The 20,293-nt window shown below is 43.4% G+C and overlaps 2 protein-coding genes across 2 annotated transcripts in view; both read left to right on the top strand.

The window, feature by feature from the left end:
• The first annotated feature begins 282 nt into the window (after nt 1-282).
• IL22RA1 (interleukin 22 receptor subunit alpha 1) lies at nt 283-8,203 on the top strand. The gene is made up of 7 exons (XM_003212641.5): nt 283-525; nt 2,218-2,350; nt 3,056-3,234; nt 4,539-4,723; nt 5,200-5,335; nt 5,558-5,679; nt 7,101-8,203. Exons 1-7 carry the CDS (start codon nt 483-485, stop codon nt 8,094-8,096), a joined length of 1,794 nt encoding a protein of 597 aa, XP_003212689.2. The 5' UTR covers nt 283-482; the 3' UTR covers nt 8,097-8,203.
• Nucleotides 8,204-9,980: 1,777 nt separating this feature from the next.
• The window catches only part of MYOM3 (myomesin 3), a 28,603-nt gene continuing 18,290 nt past the window's right edge, over nt 9,981-20,293 (top strand). The window contains exons 1-7 of the mRNA XM_010723512.4: nt 9,981-11,658; nt 14,100-14,234; nt 14,396-14,470; nt 15,136-15,295; nt 15,556-15,713; nt 16,831-16,926; nt 17,558-17,646. Coding sequence (XP_010721814.2) covers nt 14,128-14,234; nt 14,396-14,470; nt 15,136-15,295; nt 15,556-15,713; nt 16,831-16,926; nt 17,558-17,646 — 685 coding nt within the window. The 5' untranslated portion in view covers nt 9,981-11,658; nt 14,100-14,127. The remainder of the gene's footprint in view (nt 11,659-14,099; nt 14,235-14,395; nt 14,471-15,135; nt 15,296-15,555; nt 15,714-16,830; nt 16,927-17,557; nt 17,647-20,293) is intronic.

The following is a 20,293-nucleotide window of genomic DNA, read 5'->3' as shown; positions in this document are numbered from 1 at the left end:
GTGCTTTGTTTGCAGCAGTTACAGTACCAGCTGAGTGCAGAGCAGTAAGTATTCATTTCTGGAGTTTTAAAAAGTTAAAGCTATCCAACCAGAAAAGCAAGCCCCAAAACTGAAAAATCTCAACGTGGGCCTTTAGTCAGGAAGCTCTTCGTCGGGAAAATGGCATTTGGCTCTCTTTCAAGAAAAAAGACGGGGATTTTCTAAGGCTCTGGCTTGTGCACCTTTGTACAGTTACGTGTGCGCGCTCGGAAGGAGTGTTCCTGTTTGTCCCTTAAATGCTCTCTTATGTGCTCACACATGCGTGCAGATCTTTTGCTGGTGATCTCAGACGAACACGCAGGCGGGACAGCAGTTCTGCAACCAGTTACTGAGCAACAAATCCAACCTGGCCTCACAAACAAGAATTTAGCTGCTGTAAAAGGTGATTCACCAGCACACTGGATCGACTGCCTGCTCTCCCAGCCCGCCTTGCACTGCTATTCATGAAGAAACTTCTGGTCGTCTTGGCTGTGTGTTCAGTGGTCGGTAAGTCCTGGCTTCTCTCCTGTCTCTGATGGTGGTTGTTTCGGTTTGGATCTGTATTAGGGGAGGTAGTTTAGTTGTGTTTCCTGAAGTAAGACCTAGAGAATGAGCTGTCGTTCAAGACTGTCCAAAAGCTCTCTGCTGTGTTGCTCTCACCTTTTAACATTTTCAAAGAGAAGAAAAGACTCCTTCAATCTAAATTGTTTGCCGCTGATACAATATAAGCTGAATCCCAGAAGTACAGAGGATATTTACAGACTTCAGTCCCCTGTGTCTTGTGCAATGAGACATGTGAACAGAAGAACAGCTCTGATTTTAAAAGAGATACAAACAAATCATGGAATCATGGAATTGTTGGAGTTGGAGGGGACCCTTGAGGCCATCTGGTCCCTCTCTTCTGCAGCACACTGGGACACCCACGACTCCATCAGTGCTCATCCCCTGACCTGGGATGTCTACAAGCATGGGGCACGACCACCTCTCTGGGAAACCTGCCAGTGCCTCACTGTCTGTAGTGTAAAAAACTTCTTTCTGAGATCTCCTCTCTTTTTGTTGAAAACCATTTCCCCTGTCCTATCACAGCAGACCCTGCTAAAGATTCTGTCCCCTTTCTTCTTATATCCCCCCCTTAAATACTGAGAGGATCTTGTCCAGGTCACTTCCATTCTGGTTATAAATTTTCCTATATGTGAAATGTTGCTTCTTCTACCTGCTTAGCACACCACTTTTTTCCAGGGATGAAGTGTATGTACCAATTCACAAATGCCATAAGGGGGCTGCTCCATTCCAGCAAGATCAGGCTGAAGCCCAGACTATTTCAAGGAGTTGGCTGACACTGCAAAGCAAGAGTTAGGAGTAATGTATGTGCTGTGTAACTTTGAGGACTTGCCTATAGTTTGAATTTACAGAGCTTATCAGCTCTGAAGGTTACTGTCCCAGTTAGGTTTTCTGAATCATCCTTCAGGAAATTCTGTGCTGTGTGTTCCCACGACGGAATGAAACCCAACTTCTGCAGGATGTGTCATGTGTTGCAGGTGGATTGCAGTTCTGGTACACTCTATGTGTTTATCAGGCACAGCAGACACTGCTGCTTAGCAAAGCCAGCACCCACCACCCCTGACGGGCCAAGGGCTGCAGGGAGCCCAGCGAGCTGTGTGCTTCATGCTGGCACACCCAGAGCAGAGTCCAGGCCCCAGGTCCTTGGCATGTCACTCTGCACAGGCAGTCTTCATCCCATAAAACATAGATTATGGGAGGTTAATGGTTGTCATACCCACAGTGGTGTGAAACTGATCTCAGCACATTACTTCCCTGAGTCTGAGCAGACAGCAGTGGCATTCCTAGACATGAATCTAGCCTCGAAATCAGGCTGTTCTTCATTTTCAGCTGCTTTAAGAGAAACCTGATAAGACACCCCTGCATTCTCTTTTTGACTCTTAGGTTTTGAAACTCTTCTGTATAAATTCCTGGCTTACATTCCTTTGGGATGAGCCAGTGATCTGCAAGGCCCACACAGCAGTGTGCCTGAGATCCAAGTGCTGTTCCGTTCTGCTTTGCAGCCCCCCTTTAGCAAGCTGGGTGTGGGATGTCTGCCACTTCTGTTCACCAAACAGCTGAGCACCCCTGGATTCGTGTTCATCTGAGGGCTGAGGTGCCAGAATATGCATTTTAACCCTGGTTTCTTTGTTACCATAGGCATTGCGACTACAGAGAGGTTGTCATGTCTGAAACGTGCGGCATTTTCTTCTACAAACTTTGAGAACATCCTAACTTGGGAAACTGAAGCAGATATCCCTCCTGACACTGTATTTGATGTCCAGTATAAACAGTATGTGAAGTTTACTTCTTTTTGGGATTTGGTGGGTTGTATAGCTGCTTTTCTCAGAGAGGAGGGCCATGAAAGAAAAGTCAATGTTGCTGTTTCTGCTGCTTATTTTGCTGTTACAGACATGGTTCTGCTTAGACAAGAACTCAGTAAAAGTTAGGATTATTTAAACGGGCAGATGGTGCTTAGTTAAGCAATACTTTTACACCTTGACAGCTTTACTCCATAACAGAGTTTTGCCTTCAGCAACTTACTTCTCTCTGTTCTGCTGTTTCCCAATCTGTAAGTGCCAGTAATAGCAATTGCCTTCCTCTGGTTCAGTCACCAGAGCTACAACAAATCCGACCTCTACTACATTATACTTTTGTTGCATTTGGGTAAGTCTGCAAACTCAGCATCAAATCTGCATGCAGTCATTGGGTAAAAGAGCCCAGCAGTTGCTGATTCGCAGGACGCTCCTGTGTGTGCGTGCCTTGAAACAAGCTGTCCTTCCTCAAAGCAACAGCCATGCAGAAGTGCCAATGGGAATGGATTAAGGGCTGTACCCAGGGGGGTTTGATTGCCATTTAATTCCCAGCCACTTGCTAATTACAATAATGAATTTTAAAACTATTAAGAGTTGGCAGAGCAGCCTGTCTGCATTATTCTGAAGGATGATATTGCATCTACTCTACCGAACAACCTGAAAGATTTTTTGTCCTGTCAAAGGTATGGAGAGAAAGCCTGGCTTAACAAGCGGGAGTGCCAGAGCATCACACAGCTCTTCTGCAATCTCACTCGTGAAACAGAGAACTTCACAGAGCATTACTACGCCAGGGTGAGGGCTGCTGGCCACCGCTGCTCCTCCAACTGGGTGCGCTCAGAGAGATTTGAACCCAGAAAAGAGAGTATGTACCACTGCTGGGGATTCATCCTAATCCTCGCTGATGTTTAGGATCATGTCTCCTCCATTTTCAGTACTGCAAGATTCTGTGCTTGCTAGGGAGGGAGTGAAAGCTTTCCAGGGCTGAAGAGGCGTTCAAGGCCAGGTAGGATGGGGCCCGGGGAAGCCCTGTCTTCTTGGGGGCAACCAGCCCGTGGCAGGGGTTGAAAGTGGATAGTCTTTAAGGTCCCCTCCAACCTCAGCTACTCTGTGATTCTATGATTCTATGAAGAAGATTTGCTGGACAAAGCAGCAAACAAGTATGTGGGCAGGGCCACCCCTGAGGTCTGGCACCCAGCTGCAATTACAGGGGAATGTCATCTTGTCTTTGGAGGAAGAGCTGCTCTTAAGGTTGAAGAGTAGCAGGGGAGCTTGGTGAGAGACATGATGGGCACCCTGAGCCCAGACAGTAATATGGGCATCAAAGCCACGAAAAATTAACTCCAGCAAACAAGCAGCCTGTCCGATGGATGCTCCGGGTTCCCAACACCCAAGTGGGCTGCACCAAACACACAACAAAGCCTCTGGAAGTTCTCTGGCTGACTGGGTCTAAAATTTTTCCACTGCATGTGTCAAGAATAATTCAGGGGTTCAGTAACAGTCAATGGAAGTGAAGAGCCTTCCTATCTTCGCACAAATCAAGCCATGAAAGAGCCATATCAGTGCTCTGATCACTAAACATTCTCTTTCCATTGCAGCATAAGCCTTAACAATCCCAGTGAGGTGAACCTACTCCCCAGAGCCATTCTTTTGACTTCCTTAAGCTATGCATCCTTGAAGGAGTACTGAATGCTGCTTTTAAACATCATGTTATAGATTGAGTTACACCTGTGTTTAAACGTTCAGTATTGCCCACACTTTTCACTGCAGATGAGAGTAGATGCAGAAGAGCTGAACGGCCCTAAAGACAAAATCTGAAGTAGGAACAGGGATTTAGACAGCAGTGCCCTGTGATGTGATCTGAGACTCATCTCATCACATGCATGTGAAGGAAAGGGAACCAGCATACAGCGAGAACTTGGTCCTAAAGAAAAGCCTTGGGAAAGAATTTATAGAGACAAATGTTGGCTGTAGGCAGCAGAATCCTGAGGGAAGAGTATCTCTGAGTCTCCTGATTTTTCCTATGTCCAACAAAACACAGATCAGAAACTTTTTTGTATGTAAGCAGACATCATCACTTACAGACTGGGGTGCAAAGACAGATTTAAAACCTGATAAGCTATCAGCTTTAATCTAAACAGCTGACATTTTCTGTTCTGTATTTTCTAGCTATTATTGGAGCACCAGAAGTGGAGTGTATTCCTCATGTACGGTCCATAAAGTTTCTTATACACACCCCTCATACGCCACTGAGAGGTGAGGGTGGCCACCAGCTAACCATAGAGGACATTTACAGCAAATTTGGTGCTGTTGATTATCACTTAACAATATTCAACCAAAGGACACGTCAAAAGGTAACGGACAACCTCAGGGCATGAGGCACTGATTTCTGTAGGTCAGATTTTGCATCAGGTGGAGAAGGGCATTGAAACTGATACACGATGGATGCAATTTCTGATATACTGAAATCCCACAGGGGATTTTTCCACAGGAGGAACTCTAAGCCTTTGACATTCAGCAGACAAGCAGAACTTGAAGCATTTCTTTGATAATTTGGAAAAGAATCCAGAGTTCAACAGTCTAAGTAGCCAAAAGTGAACCTGACAGATACTGGAAAAGAAGGGATGTAGTTCTAATCTCAGTGAATTGAAATGCTAAAACTGAATATGGTAATAGTGAAACGAAATCGCGTGTTTAGAACTATACAGAATTATCGTTTCCTGTAGCACCTTATTAGTGAATAAAATATGCTGTATTTTGCAGTCTGAGTTTAGGAAATTGTATGTATGTAATCTTTCTGACATAGAGAATTTGCTTTTGTTTTAAATAGTGGATAAAGAATGAGCATAACAAAGAATTTGAAGTTTCCAATCTGGACCCAGACACAGAGTATAATGGAACAGTGCATCTATATCTCCTTGAGAGAAGCAGCAAATCTCAAGTATTTTGGGTTAAAACACTACCAGGTGAGGCGGTTAACTCTGCTTAACTAAAAAGCTTTCTGGGATGCCAGGTACACAAAAGAGACCAATTTTCAGCGGGTATAGAATAACGCAGCCTTTACAGAGCCGATGAAGCAATGCTAGTTTAAAATTCTTGTCCAGTGCAACCTATAGTCATCATTTGGATGATCCCTTGCAACTGTTCTGACACTACATTTTCTCCTTGTTCTTTCCTTCATTGACCAGATAACACATGGCTCTCCTACTGTTTCGTGGCCCTTGGATTCTGTGCTGGGCTGGTGTTTGCTGCTATTGGTTATGTGATCTACAAGTATGTCAAACAACACAGCGCACAGCCCATGTCTTTGGTGAGTGTTCTTAAGTCAATACTACAAATCTTTGAAATGCTCAGGACTTTGCATATTGGTAGCTGGGGAGGATGCATAAGCAGGTGAGAGCATCGTCTAGATCAGGGTGTCCAACCTGTTGACTTGCCTGGGCTGCACTGAGTGAACAGGAACTGTCTTATACGTACAAAAACCTGTATTAGCAGAGGTACCCCACTGTTGCTGCTGCCACTGCTAAAATGCAGCAGATACTGCCTCTCTGTGCTAAATCCTCTGTTGGGTCTCCTTAAATGCTCACAAATGCCAGTGAATGTCAGTGAGCATAGTTTTCCTCCACATGGAGGAATTCAATTCCACCATTTGCTTCATTCACAAGTCAGTGTCAGATGCCATTCTATCAGACTATCCTGCTGCTGTTGTCTGTCTCAGGGCAACAAAATGGAATGGTGTATTGGTGGGAAGGTTCAACCTCTGCCAACCACTGCCATACCACCAACATCCACCTCTGACACTGGGGGGCTGACACCATAAACCAGGAGGCACTACTTTAATGAGGCAGCCCTCATTAAATATAAAATTATGTATGTAAGTAATACAATTTAACTTCTAATATTTGCATTAAAATGTTAAAAAAAGAGAGCAACAATATCGTAAAACCAGTGGGAAATGTGACTTCTCTGTTGGGAAATTGACACATCAGTCCCTGGTTTGATGGCAGTGACTGCAGTTCTCATGGTGTTCATCAGAGATTTTTGATGAAATTTTACTCCTCCTGCACTTCATCCTTGACAACAATGGTTCACAAATGTGCTTATTGCCAAAAGGCAATGATATGAATAAGGCATGATGGTGAAGTGAGGGGTATTTCTCTCTAGTAAAAGAGGGATTATGAAAGACTGGCAGAGACATGATCAGATTTTTGAGCTGCATGTCTGATTGCAACTCTATGTTCCATTTGAAAATACTCAGTTCATGTGTTTAAGTCAACTGAAATGAAGTTGCAAGTATAAATTTATACTTTTTTTGGCCATCTTGAAACCTACCCTCAAGTTTCTGTATTACAGTGGAAAGGGCATCTGCATATTTTCTGCTGCTTGCAGGGCTGCATTTAGCCAATTTTCAGAATGCATGCAATGATTTGCCATCACGTGAGTCAACCCTGCACTGCATTCTCCCCATGCCCTGAATTCAGCCCAGACAGTGCTCATTACACATCATTCCTTGCATCATGGCAAATGCCTGGTGGTGATTGCTGGCTCTTATTGGCGTTTCTCAAAGAAAATTTCATAGACTCATATAATTGTTTGAGTTGGAAGGAAACCTTACAGGTCATCTGGTCCAAATCCTCTGTGATGAACGGGGAATTTCTAAGATCCTTAAGCAGATCTTCAAAGTCACAGAGTTCTTGTTGATAACTCTTGTTTGTCTGTCTCCTTGAATAGGACTTCAGAGGGATCTCTTCATTCCAGCCTCTAACTCTGACAGTGGAACACATTATAAAGCCTATAAATTTATCCAAACCTTCAGTTCTCATCCCCGAAGCGCAGTTCCCACAGGTAGGCCGATGTTTGGACAAAGCACTGGAGCCACCGCAGCCATTCCATCCATCATTGTGTACCTACCAGCAGCAAGCCAACCTATCGGTGTTCCAGGGCGGCCACCTGCTGTGCCCAGTGAGCACAGCTCCTACTGGATATGCTCCTCAAACCTCTGAGCAAAGCACTGCCAACCTCCCCATGACCTATGGTGTGTGTGTCGATGGCACAGACCATAGCAAGAAGAATAACTTCCGTCTGAACCAGTTGCTAAAGGAAGTTCTGTCAGATAGCTCTGCTGGTGGGAAGCTTGTCAGTCATACGCTGGGGGAAAGCTGCAGCCATTGGAATTACAAAGAGCAGCAGCCAAATGTGGCACTGTGGGAGAGCAGGGCCATGAGAGACTCAGCTCTTGTACATGAAAGCCCTCAGCAAATACAGCAACTGCTGTTGCAGACTGATGGGGTTGAAAGTGAAGAGCATCTGCCACAGTTGCTGCTGCCTTCAGTGGAGCAAAGAGGATGCTATAGACAACAGACAGCAGAACTGCCACTGTTACTGTCTTCAGTGACAGTTAACGCAGACTGTGTTCCAGAGGATGAATCTCTGTCACGGCCATCAGCAGCCCACCTCCTCTCAGTCAGCTTCCCTGGAGAGAGAACAGAGTGGTGGGTGTCACCAGATTCGGTGTCACATTCTGAAAATAAAATGCAGTTTCAGGAAATTTGGGAAGCAGAGAAGCTGCCAGCAGCACAGGAGTTAAACTGCATGAAATTGGACCATGTCGTGTCCCAGGACACTATCTCGGAGTACAGCAGTGGCATTTCTCTCACTACACTGTTCAAAGACCTGAACTTAAAAGTACTGTGGGATCAAGCAGATGAAAACACAGAATTTTATTAAGGAGAGTTAATGTTGTTAAAATCCATGTTCTGTTTGTTTGTATGAAATAGAAGTGTCCTGCAAACAGCACATGCAAATAAATGTAGATAGTCTTGTCTTGTGTGTAACACAGCACTGACAGTTTACACTATGGCTCCCTCATAGACATAAGTACCTTACTAACGTAATTACTTCCTACCATACTATCATACTGTATCTTTTCACTTAGTACATCTCTATTCTGCACGTATTCCTCAGATTGCTTATGAATTGGACTACTCTAAAGCTGAGTTAAGTTTCCCAAAAATTTAACTGAGTTCACGGCAGAAACTACATCTGCTCTTTACCAGCACCAAACCTCCAGGTCCAAAACAAACCCGCCCTCTGAAGAAATTAAAGTGCAGACATATGCAAAGCTGAAGGAATTAAATATAACATACTACAGTGGAAGAAAGAAACAGAAATTGGTGTTCTACTCTCACATATGATTCTTGCAAAGCAATTGGCTGCTTCGCAGAATGGACTTCGCCTTCAAAGCAGCCATTGAAACTGGGGCAACAGCTCCTAATGTAGCAGTTCTAAGAAACAGAAAGTGCTCTGCCCTGCTATGTTCTTCAGTGCTTCTAGAAAGATAAAGCCTTTTTCATCTCTACAACAGAATTATGCAGTCTTGTCCAAGTTCTAATGCATATTTTTCAGCTGCTGCTCATTTCTTTCTGATGAAATAGTGACATTCTCTTCTTTCCTTAAGAGCTCCAGGCATAAGGCAACGAGGCTCACACTCCACATAGGTAGGAACACTGGGATTTGCAGTAATCTGGACTCAGCCCCATGAACTCTGAATGAATTCTGAGCGCATGACAGCCAGTGACCTCCAGAGGAGAACAGGGAGGTGCTGAGCTGCCTCCTCTCATCCTTTACTACCAATGAAGAACGCACTCCATTGAAATGATGGAGAGGAATCTACAATTGCGGAGCTCTCCGTTGCTCCTGTGACCAACGCACCATGTCCAGGGCTCAATTTAAAGTGAGAGCCAAGCTCCTTTAGCGCTGCACCTTTACCAAAAGCAAAATGGTATTTATTTGAGGGATGGAGGCAGTAATCATCTTTCATTAAGAGGAGAGTGTAGTTCAGTCTGTTGGTTTCCACTGATGTGGTGAAAAGTACAAATGTCTGATGACCTCAGGTTTACAGGAGAACTGAAACCAGAAATAAGCAATTTAGAATGGGATGAGGAAGTACTCACTTGAAAAGTACTGCTAGGGAAAGGCTGACCAGAAGCAAAAATCAGGTGCTCTCAGAGAAGCTGAGACTAAATGTTAAATTCCACTTTTTTTATGTGCAATTTTGCAAATAATCTGTAGCTGTATGAAGAGCTTGTGATGATTCAGCCCAGGATTGAAAGAGTAATCTTAGAAATGCCAGACTTTACAGGCAAAGATTCAGCCAGGCTCCAACATTAGTAACAACCAAAGCATTATGGCCACGTCATATGAGATCAAAAGGTTGTCAGAGGCCCCAGGGTAACACTCTGTGCTCCTAACCCCCCTGGGGAAACTGCATTTCAAACCAGTGATGCCCATTCCTTTATCCAGAGTTGCCACAGGTGACTTGTGTCAACAACATTCCCAAGGATGCTACTCAGGGAATCATCAAATGCCACAGTGCCAATATTTTGGCTCATGTTGTGGAACACAGTTTTCTATTCAGAGTCAGTATGAGCAGCACACTGGGAAAGGAAAGGGAAGGGAAGGGAAGGGAAGGGAAGGGAAGGGAAGGGAAGGGAAGGGAAGGGAAGGGAAGGGAAGGGAAGGGAAGGGAAGGGAAGGGAAGGGAAGGGAAGGGAAGGGAAGGGAAGGGAAGGGAAGGGAAGGGAAGGGAAGGGAAGGGAAGGGAAGGGAAGGGAAGGGAAGGGAAGGAAACTGGGTGGGCTTTAAGGTCCTCTCCGACCTCAGCCATTCTATGATTCTATGTGCTGTCCTTATTGCTTCCACTTAATAGCTTTTCGTAATAATATCGATAGCCTTGTTTGCTTCAAAATGCATCACAGCCAACAGCTCTGGTAGGATCTAATTATCTCGTTCCCATTCCATGTAAGAACACCTTTAGATAAACAGCATGGTTTCGATGCTGTTTCAAAGGTCATGCCATGCAAGCCATCTGTACCAAACAAGAGTCTGTTCTTTGTTTCTCTTGACTTTCCCAGATAACAGCACTGATAGCTCTAGATAATGAAAAGCAGCACTGCCTCGCAACACAGACCGTGCTTATTTCCAGGCAGATGTCATGACGGTGACAAGTGAGCAGTTCCAGTTGTCCCAAGGATGGCAGTGCAGCAGGTGGCAGCTGTAACCCTAGAGCACAGCATTGCTCTTTGTCTTCTCGGCTAAATCGGGGAGCTGTCACTGAGCTGCTCCCTGTGCCAGCAGCCCCGCTCCAAGCAACCCGGGGAGCTTTGTGTATCACTGGAGTGAGGCTCACATTCTCCACGTCAGTTGTTTTGGCACTGGAAGGCAAATTAGCTGAAGACACTCTAAATCACAGAGTACTTTTTTGATGCATTCCTTGAGGAAAATCATACTGAAGGAACAGAGAGCTCCAAATTCTGGAGATGGGACAAGGAAGAGTGGAGGGGCAGTTCTGAAGCATTAAGACCAGGTTAGAACAGACTTTATAGCTTCCCTCTGGCATCACTGTGGCCTAAATATCACTGTTTGTGATGGGGAGGAATGATGCAGCAGAGCTGCATGAAAGAACTTGCACAGCAGCCGGGCAGTAGCCTTACACTCACTGGTTCAGAGGACTTAAATCATGGAATGGCTTAGGTTGGAGGGGACCTTCAAGATCATCTCATTCCAACCCCCGGCCATGGGCTAGTTGCCCATGTAGTGCATGTACATCTTTTTTCCTTTTCAGAATGAGCGTTTTTATTTTGAGAATGAGCGTTTCATTTTCCCCACTGATGACACTAAGAATGACCCCCAGAATCAAGCCTTCATTTACTTGTTATGAGGAACACATAATAGTCACAGTCAGCTGAAACGTAAGAGCTGGTGTTGACCCTGATCTAATAATGCACTGACGTGATTTGGCTGGGGTTGCCATTCACTAAAGAGATGTCAAAATAAATGATTTCAGTCCATTATGCAGCAAAGGCAGTGTCAAACCAAGGGAAATTCCCAGAAGAGGTTAAAACATTCATAATTAATTTCTGTTCCTCTGCGAGCCTCTATCCTAAAGAAACAGAGGATAATACAATGTTCAGATACCCACATTTTGGAGGCACCTCTCATTCCTTGCATCACTTGGCAGTGGCAATAATTTGCTTGATCTAAAAATCAGTTTGCAATTAGTTGTCACTGCAGTAAACGGCTCAGGCAGTCCTGCATGGGTCTCCCCATTGTCACAGCGATGGCATGGCAGGATGCTATATTTAAGACTTGAGGATGGGCACTCCAACATGGGGAACATTCTTTTGGGGAGAGTCATTCTTAGTGTCATCAACAGGGAATGGGAATAGGAAACGCTCCTTTGTCCTTTCTGTTTCGTGGAGACAGGCACTCTCACTGTAGTCTTCATAGGGTAAGTTGATTTATCTGCAAATAAACTCCGGTTTACAGCAGGATTTTAAATGATTTTATAGCAGCATCTTTGTATGATATATATGATGTGTATCCTGTTATTTGCATCACACCTCAGAGATGGGTTGTGCTTTGTGATTGATCTGCTTTGAAGCGTTGTTGCTGTTTTTCCAGTGTTGTTCTTAGGCAACTAGTTTTAATTCATGTTTGCTCACATGAATCTATTTTGCTTTATTGATTTGTTAAGAAAAATGCACATATTTGGATTGAAAAATGTGTATTTTAACAGCTCAGCACTCTATTGCTTTGCAACAAACACCAGATTATAGAGCACTGGAAAATTCCCAGGAAAAAACAGAAAACAGTATATATTAAAAATAACCTCAGTAACTGTTTGTGTATGTGGAAGCAAAGATTTGATGCCCTGCAGTCATTCTGCAGCTGAAATAGTCCTGAAGAGAGTCATATTCTGGAAAATAAAAAGATATTTCTTTCTATAAAGATCTGTTTTATTTTCCCATATTTTGTTCTTGCTAGTGCTTCCTTGTTTCAGTCAAAGTCAACATCCACTGAGGAAATCTGTATTTTCATCTGCATTTGGGGATATTTTGCTCTAACCAGAACAGTGCTTTGCCATGCAGCTGTGCTTCTCCATGGGCTGGTCTTGCACTAGTTGTTTACTTTGACAGAAAATCAGAATGCTTGTCAGAGATGTGGAGCAGTCATGTTTATTATGTAGTATTAAAAAGAGGTAAAGCAAAAATGCAGTGAAAAATCTGTCAAGAGAAAATTCCAAGAGTATAAAACAGGAGCAGATTGGCAAGTGTGTTTGGTATCATCCAGCACCATTACATCTCCAAAGAGGCAAAGCAGGAAGAAATGGGTATTGAACATTCAGAGTGGTGGCAGAGCCTTGTGCTTTTCCCATGCAGGCAGGCTTACAGGAAAAGCTAGAGCTCAGAAAAGAAGAATTCCAGTGCTTCAGGTGGCAAAAATCAAAGAAATAACAATAACTGACATTTACTTACTCCTGTATATTTCTGAATCAAATCCCGACTCCTTTCCGTAATATTCTACAAGACAAGAAGGAAATGCATTTAGGAAATCTCATTCCCGTGTTTATCTTCCCCCCAAATATGTACAGTGACACTCAGCAAACCGCTCTTTTCTCTCAAAGCAACTCTTAATGTGACCTTCAAAGTGTCATCATGCAGTAAAACATCAATTTGCTTAATGACACAGAGGTCGTTCCTCATCCGGAGGGCAGCGAGTCTCCCACAGAATTCCTCTTTCAGCAGCTGTGGTTCTTTGGAGGCATTGCCTGCACCACCCAATGTTGCCCCAAGAGCTGTTGGTATCACAGCATGAAATGCGATGACTTGGAGCTGGAATCTAAGAACCAATGCACTGAAACGGGATGAAACCGAGATGCTCTCTTACCTCTAAGCCCAAGAAATGCACACAAAATAAGATATTTTTTTCATTTTGGCAATAGCAAAGCTCACTCATAAGCACAAGACCAGTATTGCCTGTAAACAGCTGAAGTGGAAAGGATGAGAGGGGAAGCACAGCCTCATCCCGGGTCCTGTGAGACCCTCCGTGACGCCTGTAGGCACAGTGAGATATGCTGCAAGAATCACTGAGCCCAGAGATCATCACCAATTGTTTCCAGGGAGAAACAAGTGATTCCTCGGGATGCACTCACAGGACTGGATAAAGCATTACCCTGTTGAAGTACTCACTGTAACTGTCAGCAGCTTTGATATGCAGTTGGGTTACATGGGGGGAAGAATTGCAAATGATCAGCTAATACAGCCCCCAGGTGATTCCTGCAGCATGTTGGTGCAGCAGCACTGCATGACCCAACCTCTGCCACATCCAGGCAGGGTCAGAACACGGTGCAGTTACAGTCTGGATGGCAGGGCACAGGCTATTTGGCATCCACTCCCCCCACAACATAGTTTCCAGACTGAAAATCTGCTTATATTTTAAACTTTTCATTCATAGTTCACTATCTGATGTTCTGTATTTTATTTCATCCCTAATTATCACTGTTCCTCTCATTTCCCTTCTCATGGCTCTCCTCACTTGCCTGTATGCTATATTGGGGGTCTGAGCTCATGGAACACCCTGGAAGAACATCCAGCGGCTTTAGAGCATCAGCCTGCGGAAAACAGATCAGCCCACAGAACGCCACTTGCTTACTCTTCTGATTAAACTTCAGCCACCTTAAAGACTTACTAATTTATTTATCTGAGTCCACTTTCTGCCGACGTTTTGGGTCACAAAACATCTCCTTCTTAGTTCAAATGACAGAAGGCGGTATTGTATGAACTTTCATTTGCAGCATTGTCAAAGCAAAATAAGGACACAATGTTAACTGAAGGGCACTTTGTTCAGCTGCCTTGTTTGAAAGTCACTTTATGTTTTATTCCATTCCAGCAAGAAAGTTTGCCTCTGACTTCACAACATGGGAACTCAAACATTCTTCCACCATAGAGAGGAGGAACAAAAGGAGGAGAGGCAGCAGAGGTTGCAAATGACCTCCATGACTAGAAAGAAAAGGTTCAAAACCAGGTAAGGCACAGAGTTAGGGATGGTCTGAGTAAATCAGGTCCACACGGGACTTTCTGAAGCATTGCACTCAGTTTTGAACACAAACAGCTTTGTTGAATGTTTAATTTATGAAATTATGGGCAATTGTCTGGATTCTTTTTATGTGCATCTATCTCTGGAAGTGAGGAAGAAGAAACTTTCAGCCTTTCGGAGTTATCCATAGCAGCTGCCCTTGCCTTGACCTCTGAAACACCACGGTAAGTCAAAAAATCACTATAACAAAAACAAGCCTTGTGTCCAATATCACCTTTCTATGGGGGTCACAGGTTCCAACTCATTTCATTGGAAGCAAAAAGACCAGGTTCAATCAAGAAATTTTCAATCTGAAAATGCAGGAAACTAAATTATATTCCCTTGGTTCCTGTGGTGCTGAGTAACATTACCCTCCTCACAAGCAAGAGCTGAAGAGAAACCATATTTCATGGGAATAAATGGAAAATACAGATTCAAATTAACAAATGATGGTAACAGATGGAGCTCCATCCTCTTTTATAAAAAATCTTGGCACTGGTCCTGCTGTCCATCCTTCTGCCACGGCTGAGCAACACAAGTAGTTAGCAGCATCTCTCCTCACTTTAGCTCTTCTGCCAGCTCTCCACGTGTGATTAGAAGTGATTAATAGCAGATCCCCTTTATGTGCCATTAAAGCATTAAAACTCGTGGTAGCAGTGTTGGTTTCCGTGAGGCACAATTGCCTGACATCATACTACATATGACATTCGAATTGATATTTCTGTCCTTGACACTTGCTTGGATTTAATCAAAAATATTTTGTTGTTTACTATAAAACAACAAAACAGAAAGATCAAAATAAAAGAGTGTTATCCTAACTTTTGACAGCTTTTGACATCCTCTGTTGCAGGAATTACAAGCTGAGAAGAGAAGCAGCCATTTTAGAGCTTGAGCAGAGGGGGCAGAAGAGAGTTTGTTTTGGGAACGAGATGGAAAAATTGGAAGAGGAGGTTATTAAGAACTGCAGGCTGCTGCGTGTGAGAGCCGACCGGAGAGTGCTTCGGAGGAAGGTCAGATCAGATATCTCCATTGATAGCAGAAATGCCTACAGGGTTATAATTTCCAAGACTAACTATCATTCAGGAGAGGATACCAAACCTAACCAGGTGATGGGACCACCTCAGTACTGTCAGCAGTAAGGACAAGCCCTTGCATCTCTCCCACCGAAGCATTATCACACATTATCACACATGTCCCTTATGTAAAAGAACTTGTGTAACAGGAAAACAGTCTCTTTCCACTGCCTTTATTTAGTCTGTCCTTGTCACAGGCTGTAGAAAAGGCACGCAAGGAGAAGGAATACATTGAGCTGTGTTTGGGTCGAGCACCTATGTTCTGGATCCCCCTCAGAGTACACGCCGTCTGGGAGAGGATGGAAGTGACACTGACATGTACAGTCCTGGCTTCCCCACTGCCACAGGTGACCTGGTACGTCAGTCGATGCCAATAGCTCGTGTGCCAGCATGGCTAAAGAGTCTGTGTGCCAGTCAGGAGGCAACCAGAGCGGTAACATCTGTGTCCTGACAGAAGAAAGAGAGAGCTTAACAGATCACTGAGTTCCCCAATTCCACTATTAGGACTAGTGAAGATGTGAAGTACTCGGTGGGCCCTGAAGACAGTGGACAGTCTTATGGGGCAGCTTTGAGATAGGACAGACACTTTGATCTCCATGCCTCCCTTGGTGCTACATACTCTGTCCTGTGGGCAATCTCAGGATTTAAGTGATTAAGATTATTAATTTACCATTAATAATCAAGGGACAGAAAGAACCGTTGACGTCACTGACCATTCCTGCCTTGAAAAGTTCTACGTATGCAAACATTTGAATTATTAATGACTTTGCAGGCAGATAATGCTGGTACTGTCAGAACTCCTGATGAGGAGAAGAAGAGGGAATGGCCTTAAGTTATACCAGGGGAAGTTCGGGCTGGATATTAGGAAGAATTTCTTTCAGAAAGAGTGGTGAAGCATTGGCACAGGCTGCCCAGAGAGTTGGTGGGGTCACTGTCCCTGGAGGCTTTTAAGGAAAGGATGGATGTAGTATTTAGGGATATGGCTTAGTGGGCAATATTGGTGATAGGTGGATGGTTGGACTAGTTGATCTTAGAGATCATTTCCGACCCTAATGATTTTATGATTTCAGAACAATCTCTTTGAATTATTCAAAGAACAAAAAGAATAAGAACTTCCCACACATCTCCAGTTGACAAAAGGAAGCAAGAGACATTGCCTCAGACTCTGTCAAACGACCTGCAAAGCAAAGAGCATGAGAGGAGGAAGCAACAAACCAGTGCAGAACAGCCTACAGGCACTTTCCAAGCAGCCCTAGAGAGGAAATACATGTAAAGTTAGGGTGGATTCTAGGTTAGCTGCAAGACTGTTCCAAGTTGATTTGGGATGAAAACAATAAAAGAGAGATGTGACCAGCTTTCTACTCCTCTTCTGTGCTTCTGTGGTGTTAGACATCACTAGCTTTAAAAGGAAGTGTTAATCGCATCAGTCAGTCTCTTCATCCCTTTCTCATGTCACCTGTGTGTTCAACTAGGTATAAAAATGGAGTCCCCATTGACCTCCGTTTAGCCCCAGCAGGAAAATACAAGATCAAAAACAAGTTTGGAATGTTGACCTTGCGCATCAGCAGGTAAAGTGTATGCTCTTGTCTTTGAATTACTTGAATAAGACTCACTCTCCTGAAACTAACACTTCCTGTATGCTAGAAAAAAAGAGAGCTGTTCTGGAATCTGACCCAGCTTGGCATTGTTGTGTTGTGTTTGGGCTGAGCCTTTGCCATTAGTAAGCAATCTCAACAGTTCATAGTGTTAAATATTTGTTATTACCAAAATTTTACAGCCTCATTAATTTTTACTTCTGGGTTTTTTTTTTTGCCACGGCCAAAACTTTGTCATCCAGGATAATGCCATGCCCATTAAGAGCAATTCACAAAAAAAGGTGTACCAATGTGATTTGGGACTGAGCAACATAATTACAATTACAGCAGTTCAGCAACCCTGTGAGCTATGCATGTGATAAATACTCCTGCATATCTTCACTGGAATCTGGTGTTTGACGGCTCTCTGCTTGCTTACTACGTGTGCATCAAGATAAAAGAACTGATCCCTAAGAAATTCTTCCAACCAACAGGAAAAGCAGCTTCTCAGTGAAAAAAAATGTCTGCTTCTAACTCTAGGGATTAAAGGGAAACCTCTTTGAATTTGTCCTGTAAAGTATAATGACTGCAACCTAAAAAGGATGGGATTTTTTTTTTTTTCCAGATGCTCCATGGAAGATTCTGCAGAATATAGTGTTGTAATTGAGAATCAGTATGGCAAGGCTTACTCATTTGCTACAGTGCTTGTCAGGAGTAAGTAGAAAATGTTCCTTTGCTTTTAAAATTTTCACATTCTTGAGATTCTTTCAAATATTTTCAGTACTAAATATTATACCATTAAAAAACATGCAAGCACCTTGGAAAAAAAATACTAATTAAAAAAATTAAAATAGAAAGAAGTGAGCACTCTGCTAATATGAAAGGAGAACACCTCTCATTCGTTAGGGAATGAAATAGTGTTTAGCTATTGCCAGACAATGTGCAATCGCAGATATAATGGCCCTTCTGTCACTTCTGGAGTCAGGCAAAATCTTCTCGATTGCATATGGACACAGCTGTGCTATCACTACACTGAAATTGTACTAAATTGAGATACTTGGATATATCTGGACTGATATAAAACTTGTTTTGATATAAAACAGACAAGCACACACAACATATAGAATACATAGCACTCCTAGGAGTCTGGTTCATTTCTAAAGTTAAGCAAGAAATTGGTTTTCAGCGGGCTCTCTTGATGCATGGAATACCATATTCCTCTCCCACATTAGTCACAAGAGCAAATACAGTAACTGGCACAGACTCTTTGGGGTCTGGTGCAAGCCAAACTCAAACATGGTGAAGGAAGTAAAGTACGACTGCCTGAAAAGGGAAATTATATCATGCTTTAAGAAACGTGCCATGTGTACGGGGCTGCTGAATCACGGCCTGAACCTCTGATTGACCACCTGAGGCGAGCAGTGAGTCAGCCACGGGAGCACAGGTGAAAGCAAATCACCAGTGCTGCAGGAAGGGGTGGAGCCTGGCTGCACCTCTCCTAGAGCCATTTAAGAGCTGACCAACAGTGGGGAAGGATCTCTCTGGAGATCTGCTCCATCAGAGTTCATCTTGTAAGCCCAGGACAGGGTGAGTGACTTTCTCTTATTTCTCCAATATAAATTATATTAGCCAAACTCCTGGATATATATCTATACCATCTGTATATTCATTGATTAAACAGCCACGTAACCTCACAGAATCATAATTTGGCTGTTCATACTTCCTATATACATAAATAAAGAGATATAGATCATAATTTTGTATCTAAAAGCCAGAATAGTCTAGATCTACAGAATAACAGACATCTGAATGCTTTCAGTGAGAGTCCAGGGAGCAATTTAAATGGCAACAGACAAGAAGGAGGTGGGCAAGTTTGCTTGGGGGATCTCACAGGACATGAAGTGATAGGTGTCTCTGGCTGAACGACTTGCTGGCTTGAACAGTTATTTTTTAGAAAGAAGAGCTCTGTTTTGGCTTAGATAGTATATTTGGTTTAGAAGTATGTTGGATTTACATAGTGTACTGATGTATGAGAACTGCTGAATCACGGCCTGAACCTCTGATTGACCACCTGAGGTGAGCAGTGAGGCAGCCCTGGGAGCGCAGGTGAAGGTGATTCAGCTGTGTGACCAGATGGGGTGGAGCCTGGCTGCACCTCTCCTAGAGCCATTTAAGAGCTGGCTGCCTCTGGGGAAGGATCTCTTCTGGAGATTGCTCCCCTTGGAGTCTTTTCAGCAAGCCCAGGACAAGGATAAGCTTCCTATCCATTCTTCTTAATGCGATAACCTGTTCAGCATAACTTCCTTGTATATAACTTCCTTGTATATTTCTTAATTATAACATCAATATATTCATTGGTTATACAACTGAGTTCACAGTTGGTGATGATTTATTATATTCTTTGCTCTGTCATGGGTTGTTATCGTCGTCCTTACACTTTGAATGATGTATTTTGATCACAACTGAATACCATTTTGAGATGAATATACAAACAGAAGAATGCGACTTGAGAGTTTTGCTGAAAGTGTATTGTTTATAGTATCTTTCAAGTCCTATATTCTATGTCCCTCAAAAATCAAAATTCTAGAAATACATGGTACACACTCATCAATTCTAAAAGTAGATGTATACCAGCCCAGGAAATCTCTATTTCTAAGCTTTCCCAGATTCCTAATGTCCCTTTACCCCAACAGTGATGTACAAAAATGTTACCATGTGTGCAATGCTTCTATATGTGCTCATGGAGTATGTTAAGATCAGAGCAGGCATGATGAGGGCCATGGGCTATTCCAGAAATCCTTAGATGTGACTGCTCTTTTCATTGTAAAGTAGCTGACTAAACTCTTCTTCCTTGGGTCTTGCATTCTGAACAGTTTGCAAGTGTTGTTCCTTGTGATTGTGGTGAGAGGCCCACACTTTTCCTTTTCCCTTGACTCTGTCTAATATTATCTTAGTAATATGATTCTTCTTTTTGCTATTTATGTTTAACCTTCTGAAAATAGAGACTATACCAAGGCATTAATCCTTCCTCCACTGGAAACATTCCTCATCTTGCAGGCAGGCTGATCACACCTCGTCTCCCAGCTTCATGCTGTCTGGAATGTCTTTGGTGCCAGGGTGAGGGTCTCTGGGCTCAGTGATTTACTCTTTGCTGGGTAAAATTGGTTGGAGGGCTGGGTCCAGAGAGTGGTGGTGAAGGGAGTTGGATTCAGCTGGCAATGAGTCATATCAGTAGTGTTCCCCAGGGGATGGTTTGGGGGCCGGCCCTGTTTCATATCTGTATTGACGATTTGGATGAGGTAGATGATGGCCTCAAGTTGTGCCAAGGGAGGTCCAGGTTGGATACTGGGAACAAATTATT

The sequence above is a fragment of the Meleagris gallopavo genome, chromosome 25 (genome assembly GCF_905368555.1).
Source record: "Meleagris gallopavo chromosome 25, MGAL_WU_HG_1.1, whole genome shotgun sequence".
Taxonomy (NCBI): domain Eukaryota; kingdom Metazoa; phylum Chordata; class Aves; order Galliformes; family Phasianidae; genus Meleagris; species Meleagris gallopavo.
Note: the sequence above shows the minus strand (reverse complement) of the source record. Positions and strands in the feature narration are given on the sequence as shown.

Bases quoted from the DNA above. Each gene is read 5' to 3' on its own strand.
- IL22RA1 (XM_003212641.5), top strand. From the start codon at position 483: ATGAAGAAACTTCTGGTCGTCTTGGCTGTGTGTTCAGTGGTCG. The intron at 3,235-4,538 runs GTATGTACCACT...TGTATTTTCTAG, and splicing joins ATTTGAACCCAGAAAAGAGA to CTATTATTGGAGCACCAGAA. The intron at 5,336-5,557 runs GTGAGGCGGTTA...TTCATTGACCAG, and splicing joins TTGGGTTAAAACACTACCAG to ATAACACATGGCTCTCCTAC.